This window comes from Pteropus alecto, unplaced genomic scaffold (assembly GCF_000325575.1).
Source record: "Pteropus alecto unplaced genomic scaffold, ASM32557v1 scaffold185, whole genome shotgun sequence".
NCBI lineage: Eukaryota > Metazoa > Chordata > Mammalia > Chiroptera > Pteropodidae > Pteropus > Pteropus alecto.
The window spans coordinates 8,106,036-8,122,596 of NW_006438088.1; the positions used below are offsets into that span (position 1 = coordinate 8,106,036).

The 16,561-nt window shown below is 36.6% G+C and overlaps 1 protein-coding gene across 1 annotated transcript in view; it reads right to left on the bottom strand.

The window, feature by feature from the left end:
* Positions 1 to 8,571, bottom strand: part of CCDC28A (coiled-coil domain containing 28A) — a 23,884-nt gene extending 15,313 nt beyond the window's left edge. The window contains 1 exon segment of the mRNA XM_025049252.1: positions 8,531 to 8,571. Within this exon segment, the coding sequence (XP_024905020.1) occupies positions 8,531 to 8,571 (41 nt within the window).
* Between the last annotated feature and the right edge of the window lie 7,990 nt (positions 8,572 to 16,561).

Here is a 16,561-nt window from a genome sequence, read left to right on the forward strand (position 1 = left end):
TGGGGTAAATGGGATCAAATATAGAGGGGTAGGGGAAGGGTGAAGTAGGTAAAGGGGATCAAATATATGGTAGCCAAAGGAAACTGGACTTTGGGTGATAAACACACAATAGAATATACAGATGTGAAATTAGAACGTACACCTAAAAATCATATAATTGTATTAACCAATGTTACCCCAATAAACTTAATTTAAAAAAATTTTAAAAATATACAGCTTGTATAAATTAATCAGATATTTTCTTCCTAAGAATGATATTTAGAGGATAAGAGCTTTGATCAACAAAATGCCTACCCCCAACACTAATGTATTCTATAACAAAAGGTAGGCAAGGAGGAATACTGGTGGTGAATTTCCAGGTAGCGATGGTGATGCAAATGTTCACATTCATAGGCTTTAGACCTACTAAGCCAGAATCTGCTGGGGACCCAAGAATCTCTATTTAAAAAAAAAAAAAAAAATTTTCTTATGGATAATTTCAAGCATATGTCAAAGAAGACAGAATAGTATAATGAACCCCCATGTACCCATCATCCACCTATTGACTCATGACACACTTATTTCACTTAAACCCTTCCACCTACATCCCTTCCTCTCAGTCTGTCTGGTATTATACTGAGGCAAATCCCAGACATCGTTCAATCTATAATGTTTCAATATAGATCTCTAGGATGAAAAGAACTTAACCACAATATCACTATTGTTCCTGAAACAGTAATAATTGCTTAATATTATTAAATATCCAGTCAGTGTTTAAATTTCCAATAGTATCATGTGATAATTTTTTTCACATTTCATTCAAATCAGAAATATTTTTCTATAAGTTCCTCAGATGATGAATGGGTTTGGAAGCCACTGTTGTACATCCTCATTTGTTTATCCAGAGACATGTATCATTCTTCCCCATCAGAAGGTTACACTCCAAAGGAGAAGGCAGATGTCTCAAACCAAAGCAAATGGCTATTCTAACTTAGTGCATGGAAAAGAAACATCTCCTAGTTGTCTTTTGTGGTTATTATAGGGAAGAGGTTTTTAGTTTTCGTTTCTTTAACTTGGAAGCCTATATCTCATTTGCTAAGTGTTCCTCCACCTCCTTTTCCTCCCAGATCAGAATACGCAGGCCAAGATAGGTCAGGCTCAATGCTCCTTTGCATGCCTAACTCAAGAAACTGCTAGTAAAAAAGCCCTAGAGCATAACTGAGCTTGGCATATTCATGGAACTGACAGAATGTCACTGTACTGGTCTAGATTTTTGGTTTACTCTAAGATGTACATCTTAAGCATTAGTGAATGGCCCCAAAATAAACATAGAGACCATTATAATTGTTACTTATTGCTAACTACTTTGGAAAAACAAACAAGGGGTAAACAACAGACCTGAAAAGTTACAAAGACCTTTAAAAAATTCTTACAAGGTCTTTGATAAATTTGTCTTCTTCATTGGGCTGTATGTTCCCTGAGAGCAGGTATCATCTTTTCTTTGATTTTTGTATCCTAAACACATTGTATAGAACAAGACATCAATTAATAAATTTTGTATAATGAGTGAATGAAGTTCTCTGATTTTATTTCTGAAAGCGAAGTGATTCACACAATCCGTCTTTAAACTTCTAAGTCTAAAGATATAGGCCCAGTCACAGTGCCAATCAGATGGCATCACTAATACCCAGGCAAGTCCTCTTTTATTTAGCTGAACAATTTATGTTTTGGTATATCTGCCTTCATAACGGGATCTAATGAAGGAATTAATCCTAAAGCTAAGGGAAATTGTCGACTGAATGATTCTTTTTAAACTCAATATTTGTGATAGTATCAGTTTATGATTCTACAAAATTGATATTTGAATCTAATTTCACCTTCACACTTCCTTTTTAAGGCTAAGAGTAGTAAACAGGATTAAGGAATGATTATCAGCAAGGGATGAGGGTGATTCATCCTTCCAATATCCTTTCTCCAGCTCTTGTCATAGGAACACTCCAGCTTAAGAAGAAGGCTTGTATTGTAGGCTTAACCAGAAAACAAAGTATACCGTGGGCCAACGAATTAGCTATACTGCATTATAAACTTTAAATTTTAGTTCAAGTTCAGCAGTATGACCATGGAGTACCGCAAGACTGCAAAGAAATACATGTCAGGATAGCTTATAGTATAGCAGAGAAAGAAGGAGGGAAGATGAGGAGGGTAGGAAGGGCTCCCATAATACTGTTTATATTTCTATCTAACAAAGAAATTTTAAAATGTTATTCAAAACTTAAACTGTTACCGCTCTGTCTTTTAAGGGGTTGCCATTATTCCTGTCAGTAGAGAAATAAATCTTTATACACAGGCAAGAAAAGGGATGAGACACATCTCTAGATCGATGGCCTATTGTGTGTCACAATACAAGAGTGGTACATACACAGTGGGCAGGAGGCTGAGTGTAGGGATATGAGATTGAAAAAGTTTAATCGTTTTGTATAATAAAGTGGGAAAAATTGTTCACTCTGGTAGAGGGTGGGAGTTGGGAATAAAGACAGCAAAAAAAGGGGAGCAGAGGGAGACAGAGGCAAAATGATAGGAAGAGCTTTGAAAAGAGCAATGGCATCTATTATTCAATTTGTAATTGTTAGCATTGCTCCTAACACACACGCGTGCGCGCACACACACACACCCTCTATACTTTCAAACATCAAGAGGAATCCCCTATGAACTCAGAGTTTCATATGAATGATTCATGGAAATTAAGGGAAAAAACGTTGTATTCTGCAAGTGTGGGAGATTTAGTGGCAAACAAGTGGTCCATAAAAGGCACTATGACGATGAAGCAGGAGCTTAGAGTCCAAGGTGAACAGGAACATTATGAACCATAGTCTTCCCTATAGTCTTGCAGAGATATGATTTTTTTCACATTATGACTATTGGGGTTATATTTAATTTCACTTCACTCTTAAAGAGTAAGGGTACATGGGGTAACATCTGCTAATCTGCTGGTCTCTGCCACTAGCTTGTCAGCAAAGGAACTGGGTTTTATACATCTTTACATTTCCATAGTGTCTGGAAACAATAGAACCTTAGAAAATGTTCATTAAATGAATGAATAAATGAGGAAAAATTAAACTCATATGATGGCAAGTGGCAGAATGGTGTTGTTAATTAAATCAAATGTCACCATAACTCTGATGTTTTATTCAGGAATTAGAAATTGGGTTGATTCTTAGCCATTCCTGCCTCTGATCTCCAGGTGGCAGTATTATGTCATGTTAAATTGGTTTGAGACCGGATTCCATTTAACTTTCGACAACATAAATGAGTTAAAATAAAACTTCAATTCTGTAGTTTATTTCTGTAATTGTACAGAGCAATTAGAAAATAAAATATGACATGGAATTATGAATTTCTTACCCAATTTCAACACAAATGGTAATTACTGATAATTCTCTAAATCAAGCACTTTGTAGACCTTGAAGGTACATACACGTTGGTGTACTTTGTTTACAAAACACATGTATTTCTTCAGAGTATGAAAGCCTATGTGTGTATGTAAGAGAGAGAGAGACAGACAGACAGACAGAGACAGACAGAGAGAGAACACATGAGTGTGAGCAGGAAAGCAAGTATATGTCTAGAAATAAATCATCTCCCAATAAATAGAGTAACCAGATTAAATACAGGATGGTCAATTAAATTAGAATTTCAGATACACAAAGAATACTTTATTCATGTAAGTTCCATGCAATATTTAAGACATACTTATATTTAAAAAAGTATTCATCATGTATCTGAAAATAAAATTTAACCGGCATTCTGTTTGTTGTTGTTGTTGTTGTTGAGTTTGGGTTTTGGATTTCTTGTTTCTTTATTTTGCTAAATCTAGCAGTCTTACCAACATGTTTTGTTGTTGTTAATTCCAAAATAAAGAGAACTTCACCAGGTCTGCAAAGCACAGTGGTGTTTCCTTATTTGGAGAGATAAAAAAGTAGCTAGTAGGGTTGGCTTCCTCCTTCTAAGTCTTAACTTTGCTGCTCTTTGTATTTTCTTCCCCTGCAGATCGGAGTTCCTCAGCCGAGTATCTTATCCTCAGGAAACTGACCACTCAGGCAAGTGCAGATGGAGTAGCCTAAAGTAGTTATTTTATACAAACACAGTGTTTTATAACACTTGTGAATTTGATTGCAAAAATCCCAGCTCTGTGAGTGAGTGAGGAGATCTTGGATCCCTTCACCTTTGATTCATATTTTTCACAAGTACCTGATCCATACCAGCTATGTCAACAGAAATAGATGAATTGCTTAATAAGTCCTATTTAGAAAAAGTAAAGAATTTTCTGGTAAATCATACATCATAGTTTTATGTACATTTTCATTTTTAATATAAGCATTGTCTATCTTTCAGATAAAATGCACTTCAAAATTTTATTTGTAAATATTTCTGAATTCTAAGTAACCTTTCCATAGAAACAGTATTATGAGTGGTAGTCAGATCTTCAGGTTACTTAATAAGAGTATAGTTAATTGATCATATGACCGAAACACTGTATTTGTAATTTAAAATTGTCTTTTTGAAAAAGGTTATTGTGATAATAGAATTTTAAAGAGTAAGAAATAGAGAAAAAAATTAAATAATGAATATTTAAATTTGAGGAAATATCAATAACACATGTTTATTTTGATCTTGCTCTGTGCCAGAAGCCATTCTAAGTGCTTTAAATGAATTGACCCATTTGATCATCATAATAACCTTAGGAAGTGCTTTAAATGAATTGACCCATTTGATCATCATAATAACCTTAGGAGGTAGATTCCATTATGATCCCACTTTACAGATGAGGAAACTGGAACAAAAGTTAAATAGCTGCCCAAAGTCAGACAGCTTCTAAGTAGTAGCACCGGGGTTTGAACCAGCCCAAAGCTACATAAACCACTGTCTGCCACAGCTACCTTCGTTTAGAAGAGAGGGAAGTGAACCGTCTGAGAAAATTTTGAAGGGACATCTGATTGCTGTCTGGGGCAGTAGACTGTATTGTTCACTGAAGCTAGGACAGTTCAAGGTGAACGGTTGTCTTTTCCCTGATTTAGCTTTATTATGAATGCTACTTTTGCACTTCCAGGTCAGAATAGAGCTATTTTCGAGTTTATAAATGGAACAAAAGATGTCAGAAAGAGGGAGAGAGATTTATGAGAAGCAATTAAACAAGAATTAGTGAAAGATGGCAGTGGATTGAAGAGTACGCACGTGTAGGGTGAAAAGAACTGAGCTGAGACCTGAAAAGAAAAATCAAAGAGGGGAGAATTTGACTTTCATAATTACCTACATGCATAGGAAAGGAGAAATGGGAGGGTCATTGCCCCCTATTATTGTTTATTCTGTGTAATCCTTTCCTATTTGTGATGACCTGAGGTGGTTTATGGACCACTCAGTTGAGGCAAGAGTGTTTTTCCCAAAGACCTTTGCTCAAGGTGATAGTCTCTTGCATGCTAAAGGGAGAGTCCAACTTCAGTCCCCAACTTGTTTTCTTCAGACACTCTGTCCACCCTTTACCCTCTCCCAAAGAGATAAGAGGTATGGAGCGTGGAGGGAAAAGAATCCTGGACTCATTGTTTGGGGAACAGAGTTCTGCCCCTGCCACCTAATTAATTCTCCAACCTTTGGCCCCTGTTTCCTAAGCTGTGAAAACAGAGATAGTATTACCCACTTCGTGATATAAGCACCCGGCAAATATTAGCTCTGATTCCATTTAATCTTCACGACTTTATGAGGCGCCATTCCCATTTTACAGACGTGAAAAAGGAGGCTCAGGGAGGTGAAGGTACTTATTTGAAAGCACATAAGGGCTACAGTACTGGTGGAGATAAGCACCCTGATCATCTGGCCCTAAATCCATTGATCTTTCCTCTGCAGTGCTGCCTGCAGTGGAAAATGTGATCACTGAAATAAAATGGCTTACATTTGTTTTCCAGAGTGAAAATTTTAAAAAGCCCTCTGCTACTCCAGTCCTGGTAAAGAGGAAAAAGATAAATAAAACTCAGAAATATATTTTCCTAAGATAACAAAAATGGAAGGTTTTTTTTAAAGTAAAATATTATATTTGTGAACATTCAAAAAAGCCTTCAAATTATGGATAAGTAGACACTTGTAGCACTCATTAATTATAGTGACTTTTATTTAAAAATTATTCTTTATTACATGAATAATACAAGCTTATTCATTCAATATGTGTTTATTGACATTCTACTCTATTTTCTAGGCTAGCAAATGATACAGACAAAAACGCCTGTTCTCATGGAGCTTGTATTCAAATGTGAGCATAGCACATTATAAAAAATAATTACAATAATTAAATAATTTATACAGAATAGAAAGGAATACGTATTATAGGAAGAAATGGTGTTAAGAGGGATGGGGTTGTGGGTTGGTAGCTGTAATTTTAGATAGGGTGGTAGGGGAAGACCTAATTAAGCAGGTGAGTTTTAAGCAAAGACTTCAAGGAAGGGCAGGGATGAATCATGAGAATTAAGAGCAGAGGAAAGACCTGCACATAGGCCTTAAGTGGGAGCAGGCCTGGGGTGTAAAGACCAGTAAGGAAGCCAGACTGGCTTGAGAGAGATGAGCATGGGAAAGAGCAAGAAGGGATGAGGTAAGAGAGGTAAGGCTGTGTGAGAGGGAGGATGGGAACGTGTGGGCTGATTAGGTGGGGCCTTGCAGGCCATTTTAAGGGTTTGGGGTTTTTTCTTTGAGAAATGGAAGCATCTGGAGAGTTTTGAATAAAGGAGTGACATGATCAGGCCTGCGTTTTGATAGATCACTAGTCCTCAGGCTGCCGTTGGGAATAGACTGTAGAGAGTAAAGAGGAGAAACAGGGAGATCAATTTGGAGACCACAGAGGTAATCCACATGAGAGATGATGGTGCCTGGACCAGATGGCAGCTATGAAGGAGATGAGAAATGGTCAAAGCTTAGATCCATTTGAAGGTCATACTAACAGGGTTTACTGAGAGACTGGCTGTGGGGTGTGAGAAAAAGAGCCAAGAATCACTCCCAAGTTTTAGCCTGAGCAAATGCAAGGAAGAATTTTCTATAGACTTAAGATGGGAGACTCTTGTGTTGGAAGGGGGCGCATATCACTTTGGGATATGTTATGCTTGAGATGATGTTTAAATGTCCAAGTGGAGATGTTGAGTAAACAGTTGGATGTCTGGAGCTCAGATCTAGCCTGGATGTATACATTTATTTAGCATATAGTTGATATTTAAAGCCACAAGGCATGATGAGATCACCAAAAGAATACAGAGAAAGGAAACTAAGGACTGAGCCCTGGGAAAAGAGGAGGAACCAGCAGAATTAGAAAATTGAGACAGAAAAAAAAGCTAGAAAAGGAGAAAATAAAAAATACCCACAAACAATGGCTATACCATTTACATTTTGGTATATATCATTCCAGACCTTTCTTCCTTGTGTGTATGTATATATAGAGCTTCCTTTTTAATTTTAGAAAGGTAACTTTAAATTTCACTTCATAGATCTTAAAAATAAATTTCGAGTAGATTAATACATATAGGTATCATCAAAGTCAGAGATACTAAAAGTTTTATAATACAAAGAAGCAAACTTTTCCAGAGACAACCCTTGTTACTGGTTTCATCTCATGCATGTACAGTATATAAAGGTATGTGTGTGTGTGTCTGTTTACACACACGTACTTCCCACACACCCTTAAGATACGCACATTGTTCTGCAATTTCTCTTTTCAGTTAACAGCATATTTTAGATTTTGTTCCATATCGTCATTTACAGAGCTGCCACTTAATATGGTAGCATATTAAGAGTTGATTCATATTGAATCTGCCCAGATTATTCTAGCCAAAACCACTAAGTGAATTGTCCTGAGAGGCCCTTATCACTGCTTCTGCCAGAGCTTTCAGTCCGTCTCTCCTTTCATCCTTTTTCTCCGTCTGATCATTCTGTGCTTGGTTTCTTCTTTTACTTCTTATAGACTATTATCTACCATGGAATGCATCCTCTCACAGTTCCTTTTTTTTTTTTTCCCACCCTGCAAAATTTTAGCTGTTCATTCACTGAATATTTATTAAGGATTTTTTTTTTTTAATTAAGGATTTGCTAACCTCTTTGAAATATAGTGTGAGATAAGGGACAGAGTCTACATGAGCTCATGTCTAACTGGAGAGACAGGCTTATAAACAATGACTGATTACAATGCCACATTACAAATGCAGTGACAGAGGTATGAATGGAATGCTTTGGAAGCATGTGGAGGGGGAAGGGGGAAAAGGGAGCCTGACTTGGCATAAAAGGTGAAATTACTATCGGAGAGACACTAGAAGTAATACACACACACACGTGTGTGTATATATGTATATAGAAAGACATAATATGTATATAACAAACAAAAGTATATATAGTATATATATTACAAACAAAACAGTTTCTGTCCTCGGGCCTAAGAATAAGGAACGAAGTCCCTGGCCTGGGTGAGCAGGTTCTTCGTGACCTGGCTCTAGATTATCCACACCACTTTCCCTGCATCCCTACTTACCATTCTCTGTCCTTGGAGACACTGTCTAAGTCTGCTCTCATGCTATTCCCTTGGCCAAGAATGCCCTTCCATGCTGAACACCTCCCAAGAACTCAATAATGATAGTGATACTATCGTGAGAATGAGGAGAGCCAAAGGAACAATGCAAATCATTTTAGTAGATAAAATCTATCATGCACAAATTTACAGGCAGTGTCATCCAATCCTCTTAACAACCATATGAGACAGGTGCTATTTTAATCCTATTTTTGAGATGAAGATATTGAGAGTAAAAGATATTAAATAGCTGAGCCAAAGTCACAAAACTAGTCAGTAGCATCGCTAGGAGTTTTACCCAGCTCTGGCTAATCCTAGAATCCACCTCTTAATTTCTGTTGCCTTTCAAAATTAACTCATTAGTAAAATAATTCTACAACTTAAATATCTTAAACAAAAATGTCCTCATATGTATTCTAATAGTTTTATTTCCTTATTTATTAGTATAATACCCATTACAATTACTTTTTATTTTACTTTTTCTAAATTACAAGTCGTTATAGAAAATCCAAAAATAGAGATAAGCAAGATAATAAGAATAAGGAAATTATTACCCATCGTCTTACATGTTGAGAAAAAAAATTTTAATCAACAGAGCACATCTTGTATGATTCCATTTATATGGCATGCTGGAAAAGGCAAAAACTATAAGGAAAGAAAACAGTGGTTGTCAGAGGCTGGACTACAGAGGCCATTAGAGCTGATAGAGTGGTCTAGATCTTGATTGTGGTGGCATTTACACAACTATATATTTATCAAAACTAATAGATCTTTGCCCTAAAAAAGTACATTTTACTGTATATAAATTATATCTCAATAAACCCTGACTAAAAAAAATTAACATCTTGCTGTATATCCTTCTACTCTTTTTCCTGTGCATATATATTTTACATATATATCTTTTAAATAATTTATACTATACTTTAGAACATTTCTAGACATACAGGAAAATTGCAAAGTTACTAGAGTTTTCATTCCACCCTTCCCCACATTATTAGCATGCTACATTAGTATGATACATTTATTGTGATTAGTGACTGATTATTGATACATTATTATTAACTAAAGCCCATAGATCATTCAGATTTCCTTACTTTTTATCTAGTGTCCTTTTTGTGTTGCGGGATCCCATCCAGGATGCCGCATTACTTTAGTTATGGTGCCTCAAGCTCCTCTTGGTTGACTGTTTCTCAGACTTTCCTTGTTTTGATGACCTTGACCGTTTTGAAGGGTATTGTAGGATGCCTCAGTATTGGGATTTGTCTGATGTTTTTTCTTATGATTAGGCTAGGGTTTAAATTTATAGGTTTGAGCGAGAAAGATCATAGAGATTAAGTGCCATTTACATCACCTCCATATTATGCTTTTTAGCCTGCTTTTCATTCAAAAGTGTATCAAAAACATGTTTTCTATTCATTGCATTTAAATCTATGGCCTTCTTAATGGTGATAATAATATTCTGTTGTTCGGATGTAGCAAAATTAGCTTAATCAATCACTTATTATGGGACACTGTTACAACAAATGCTATAATATATACATTTGTGCAAACAACTTTGCAAATTAGTCTAATGATTTGTTTAGGATAAATCCTGAGCTATAGAGCTGCTGAGGCAAATGGTATTCATTTTTGTTGTTGCTGCGTGTGTGTGTGTGTGTGTGTGTGTGTGTGTGTGTGTGTGTTTCTTAAGGCTGTAGTACATAACACAAAGTACCCTCCAGAAAACTTGTTACCAATTTGAGCTGTATATAGTACATAATACAAAGTACCCTCCAGAAAACTTGTTACCAATTTGAGCTTCTAGCAGTAGTATTTAGTGTTCGGTTTCTTCACATTCTAGCTAATGCTGACTATTATTCTTTTCAGCATTTGTCAATTATAGTAGAAAAATGTATCACATTACATTGTATTTGTTTCCCTATTGATATCTCCTGCCAGACAGTGAGCTCCCAAAGGAAAAAGGCTATATATCCTATTTATTTTCCGACACCCAAAGTCTAAGTTACTGCCTGAAAGAAATGAGCACTCTAAGGGGAGGGAGGGCCTGAATCCATGCATCAGTGATCGTGTGATCCGACAAGGGAATCCATGCTAGGGAGAGGAAGGGCTTCACCTTCACTGGGTGCAACTGTATCCTCTGGGCAATGCCCCATATGCATTATGTAATCTGCAGGTGTGGCTCTAACGGTGTAAGCTTCAGACCAGGTAGGAGAGAAATCTACACTAGACCAAAAGAGGGTAAACAGGATCTTGCTGTTTTCCTCAAGTAACAGGCACAATGGGTGGGGATTTATTTTACTAACTCTGAAAAAGAGGAGGAGGATCACCTGATAGTTTAAGATGTAATGCCATTACTGTATTGCCATATCACTTCTTGAAACAATTAGGTGTATTTGTGATCTCCAGACCTTTTTCTTTCAGTCAATACCATCTTATACTTGAAACCTTACTTATCAGTCATAGCTGCCAAAATTTTTATTTTTTTTTCTACACACTTCTCCAATATTTTAATTACATCCTTTATAAAACCTTGACTTTCTCCCCTTTCCCATACTTTCCTCTTCCTAAATTTTGGTGTCATTTATAAATGTATTATATAACCATAATGATAAATGTTATTGTTTTAATTTGTTGCTGGAAGAGGACACTACAGAAAAAGAAAAGGAATATGTGTTTTCATATTGAATATTTTTAGTTTTGCCTTGTTTTGCAAAGTTGGCTCATTTAATAGGGTCTGAAGAAAAGAAAATTGTTTTTGAGGCCTAATGGCAATTCAGCAGACTTCTAAGATTATTTAAATTTTCAATTTTTCCTGGGAGACTTTCTTGAAGTGAAGCTATTTAGAGTATACCTTTTATCTAAGAATTTCCATATATTCTTCACAGAGAATTCCTCATCCCTTCTAGTTAACCTCTCTCTGGGTACATTCTTACAATCTAGGCTGACAAAGACTGGGCCCAACTTGTAAGATAGAATAAAAGAGAGTAGTAGGATGTGTGTATGGGGAGGGGGCAGATACCATAATATTTGTTAGGACTTGATGAAGAGAAATTTAAAGATCCGGACAAGTTCCTAGAATAAGAAGTACTGCAGTATTAAAAGTAACTTCATGATTTGGATCTTTTTATGATCTATAATGAATCTCTTAGTAGCTAAATCTATCAGCAGAGGAAAATAATTGATGCTATTTTATTACATAAAAAAGAGGGGCTTACAAGGTGGTGATAAAATATTAAAACAAGTATTTTATAGTGAAACAAACCAGATCACTGCTTTTGTTTGTTTATTAATTAATTTATCATAAAATTATCTTTATATACATGTGGAGCTATAGGCATTTAAGTTGAATGCTTTAAAATTATGCCTTTAGTTTTATCTCATGTCCTTAATAATTTCTCATATTAATCATGTTGGTTTGATTACTTAGAAATTATTCAGTTATTCCTTTCATTAAAATATTTTCAAAATGATATTTAAAAAGACAGTATTCTCTAAGTTACATTCGTTCGTTTTAATAACATTTTTTGTTACTATAAACTACATTTATTATTCAGCTAACAATGCCTAGACAACCTTAATAACTCTGTTAATCTAGAATTGTGTTAAGATAAATAGAAGTCAAAAGAATAGAAGATGGGAAACAATGAAGAAATTAAACATCATTTAAATTATCAGCATTATCTCCCTGAGACTGTAACTGAGAGAGAAGGAAGAGGATAAGAAGTGAGTTACAAGACAGAGCCTCTTCCTATTTCTGTCTTTCAAGGGTCAAACTTGACTCTAGAATGTTTCCTTGACAATGTGAGGAAAGGAACTTTGGGCTCAAAGTCTCCTCTGTCACACTAGGGTTTAGGCATTTAACGATCAATTGATAATTATTAGGCATTTAGGTAAACTGAAATTAATATAAGTGACTAGATCCCATCACTTCAATTTCAGAATGTTAAATCTTTTAGAATAACTAGAATATTACGGCAACAGCAAACCTTTCATATAAGAAGTTCGGCATATAGAATTCCAAATGATGTATTTCGGAAAAGAAGTTTTCCAGGCTTCTTGGCAGAGAAGCATGCAGAATGTCAGCCTGGTCAAATGTTATGGTAAAAGAAAACCTTCAATTGAAATGATAGATTTAGCCGTTGGATAAATTAGTCAAGATATTTTGAACAACTCTGTAAACTTAAGATGGCAGACACAAACTTTCCCACATAAAACAATAAGGGAACAATAAGTAGTATTTATTCTCTGTCCCTATGTTCTTTTGCTATCATGTCACTACCTTGCTCAAAGCCTCCTGTCCTTCCCTATTTCTTAGAGAAGCATCTTCCCAAATTTGTGCCATGGAACACTGGTATTCTATAAGACAGTAATAGATCTTGCTGAAAAATAGATGCCTGTGGAAGAAAATTTTTTTTCTAAAATGTATTTTTAAATCTACATACGTATGAAAAATTCTAAGCTCCTTTAAGAACTTAACATGGGATAATTGGCCTTTAAAAAATGGAGTGTCAACTTCTGTGCATCGAAAATCACTTTTAAAAAGTTAAAAGACACTAGAGACTGGAGGAGGTGCATGCTATACATATAATTGACAAAAAAATTAGTATCCAGAGTAGTTAAAAAATGTGGGCAAAAGATACGAATAGGTAATTCAAGAGGAGAAAATCAAAATGACCAATAAACACATGAAAAGATATCCAAATTCACTATTAATCAGGTGGATGCAAATTACAACTAAAATAAAAAAGCATTTCATGCTCAAATTGTTAAAAAACTAATAAGTCTAACAATATGGAGTGCTGTCAAGAATATGAAACAGGAGTCTCATACATGGAAGGTGGGAATATGGATAAGTGCCACTTTGGAGAGTTGATTGGCGATATCTAGTAAGTTAAAAATGTGCTTAACTCATGATCCGGTAGTTCTACTTCTAGGCACACTCAAACGTACACAAGGAAATAGACACAAAAATGTTTATTACAGCATTATAACAGCAAGAATTGGAAGCGATATACATGTCTAAATGTGCCTAAATAGGAGAATGGATATATTAGGAAATAGTCATTCATTGATTCATCGAAAATTGATCGAGTGCCTGCACTATGCCAGTGCTGTTCTGGGTATCAGGTCTACATCAGTGAGTAAAACAAAAATAACTGCTTTTACAGAGCTTACATTTGAGAGAGAGTGTGTGGGGTGAGAAGAGATAGAAAACACACACACACACACACACACACACACACACACAGACACACACACACACACACACACAAGGAAAATATGACCTATAAGAGATGGTGAGGTTATGGAGAAGAACAAAGCCGAGAAGGAGAGGGGAGAGGGAAGTCTGTGGGTGGTCAGGAAGACCCCACTGTGTGGTGCCATCGAGCATGCTGTGGAGCGGTGAGGGAGCGAGCCATGCAGACATCTGGGGAGGCGTGTGAGGCTTTCAGCATGAACACATCGATGCCAAATCCCCGGCCTGTTTAAGAAACTGCTTTGGTGGGAGTGGGAGTGGGGGAAGGGGCTGCAGGTGCCGAGAGCCCACTTTGAAAACCACTGCTCTAACCCATTTAGGGGGCAAACATTTGACAAGCTCTGCCAATTATGCCTGGTGCCATTTTAAGCTTTATACATATTTTGTTACCTAACGTCGTCATCTTAAGTCTTCGTAAGTTATTTAGCCCCATGTCATAGATGAAGAAACGGAGTCACAAAGAGGATCACTCATGCCGGGTCAGTAAATTGTGCTGTGCTAATGCAAACCCAGGGCACCCAGCAGACTCTTAGCGACTAGGTCGGCTGCCTCCTGCCTTCGCTCTCCCAGTTTTCCTTCGAGCGCTGTAGGTCTTTCCCACCGTCCCAGGCTTCGCCTTGTGTCACCTCTGGCCTCATCACTCTTAGCACCTTGACTTTGGGATAGCCTTCTCCTCTGGAATCTGGGAAGAAATGAGATTGGACAGTTCCTCTTTGCCTCCGTCTCCTTATCCTTTCTATCTCTCCAGGATGATCACACCAGGCTATACAAGTCTACGCAAATTTCCTTAGTGAAGGGTTTGGGCAACTTCACAAGAGAATTTCACAAGTTGGACTTTCTCTTGAGTCTCAAACGAGAAAGAAAATTAATAAGATCAAAGCCCTTATAAAAAGAGAGTCCCCCTTAACACTTCCTGTTTTTGTAACCTGGGTCCTCTATGCTCCTCCTTTTAAGTGGAGTCTTGGATATTCTCTCTTTATTGTCTGGCGAAAGCTTCAAACTTGATTACATACTAATCACTAGTTTTCTTCTGGTTTATTAGTGGTGGTGGTGGTGCTGGTGTTGGTTTCCTCTCCCATCTACCACTCATATTTATGATGTTATTCTATTTCTATTATAAATTATAGGATGCACCTTGTGAAATGTAATTTTTATATTATACAAGAGTGAAAACGAAATGAAGGAGTGGACTCGAGGCAGCACCTGACGGGAGGACCTAACCTACAACATGACTCTTAACATCAAGTTGCCACGTTATGGGTGAAAAAGAGCCCCTTCTCATTTAAAAGTGTTTTTCCCTGTTATTTTGTATAATAAAAATATAAAACCCGAAACCACTATAATATTACATTGAACGTCAACTCTAATTGAAAAATTAAGAACTGAAAAATAAATTTAAAATGCAAAAATACTTTGGAGCTAAATATACATATAAAACGAGAGCTATTTAACATTAAATGTTTTCATTTTTCTATGGGTGGGTCTGTTAAAAATGAGAGAAAATTCAGTTTTGATCATTTCTGACTATTTGTTCATCTGACCAGACATTTTTGGCTGCCTGCTTTAATTTAGGCAGACACCATTTCTGCTGATCTTCTGATGCTGTTTCATCACGATGTTATATTAAAAAGTATTTAACTCCTAATGGTCGTCCGTGAAAGTATTATAATATTGAAAAGCACTGTAGGGGCAGTTAGCTTGAGGAAAGTATAAAGATGAAACTCCTCAGTGCCTCCCATTCTAGTTCTCATTACTCTTTGTCCTCGTGAAGCTTTGCTTTAGCCAAAATATTTCACTCTCTGTCCCCTGGTTCCACTTCATTTCTTTGATTTTCCAGACCTCCTCCTTCTTATCCCTTCTCTCAGCTGGACCCAACCACTAACCTCCACTTTTAAAACTATGCTCTAAGGGCCAGAATAAATCTACCTTTTCCTTTAAGCTTTCCCTGACTATACCCAGCTGTAGTGACATTAAACTCCACCAAATACATTCCTTTCCTCACTTGGTCGTTATCACTTACTAGGTGCAGTACGCAGAGCGATGACCCCACAAAGATGTCAGTGTCCTATTCCCAAGAACCTAGGAATATGTTTAGGCTATGTGGTAAGAAGAAATTAAGGTTGCAAATGGAATTAAAGTTGTAAATCAGGTGATCTTAAAGTAGTCAGGTTATACAGATGGGCCCAATGTAATCTTAAAAATGGAAGAACGAGGCAGAAGAGAGAACCAGAAAGATGCGGCGTAAGGACTCAATTTGACGTTGCTGACTTTGAAGGGTGCCTGAGCCAAGGGATGTGAATGACCTCCAGAAGCTGGAAAGTCAAGGAGACAGATACTCCCACTAGAGCCTCCAGAGAGAACACAGCTTTGCTGACACCTTGACTTTAGCCCAGTGAGATTCGCTTCCGACTTCCGGCCTCCATAACTGTAAGAGAATATCTCTGTTGTTTAAGCCACTCGATTTGCAGTCATTAGTTAACAGCAGCCGTAAGAAATGAATACTACCTGCATTGATGTGAATCTCCAAGATAAAACATTAATTTTAAATGTATTACAGAATTTTCATGTAAGAACAAAGAGCCAAGAACAGCCAATATCCTCCGACAGAAGAACGGAGTGCAGGGACTTGCTCCATAAAATGTCAAAAATGATGTAGTAATCACTTTTGTAGTCATTAAGACAATGTATCACTGTCACAAGGAAAAAGAAAGCATCATAGAGTAAAAGTAGATCCACGT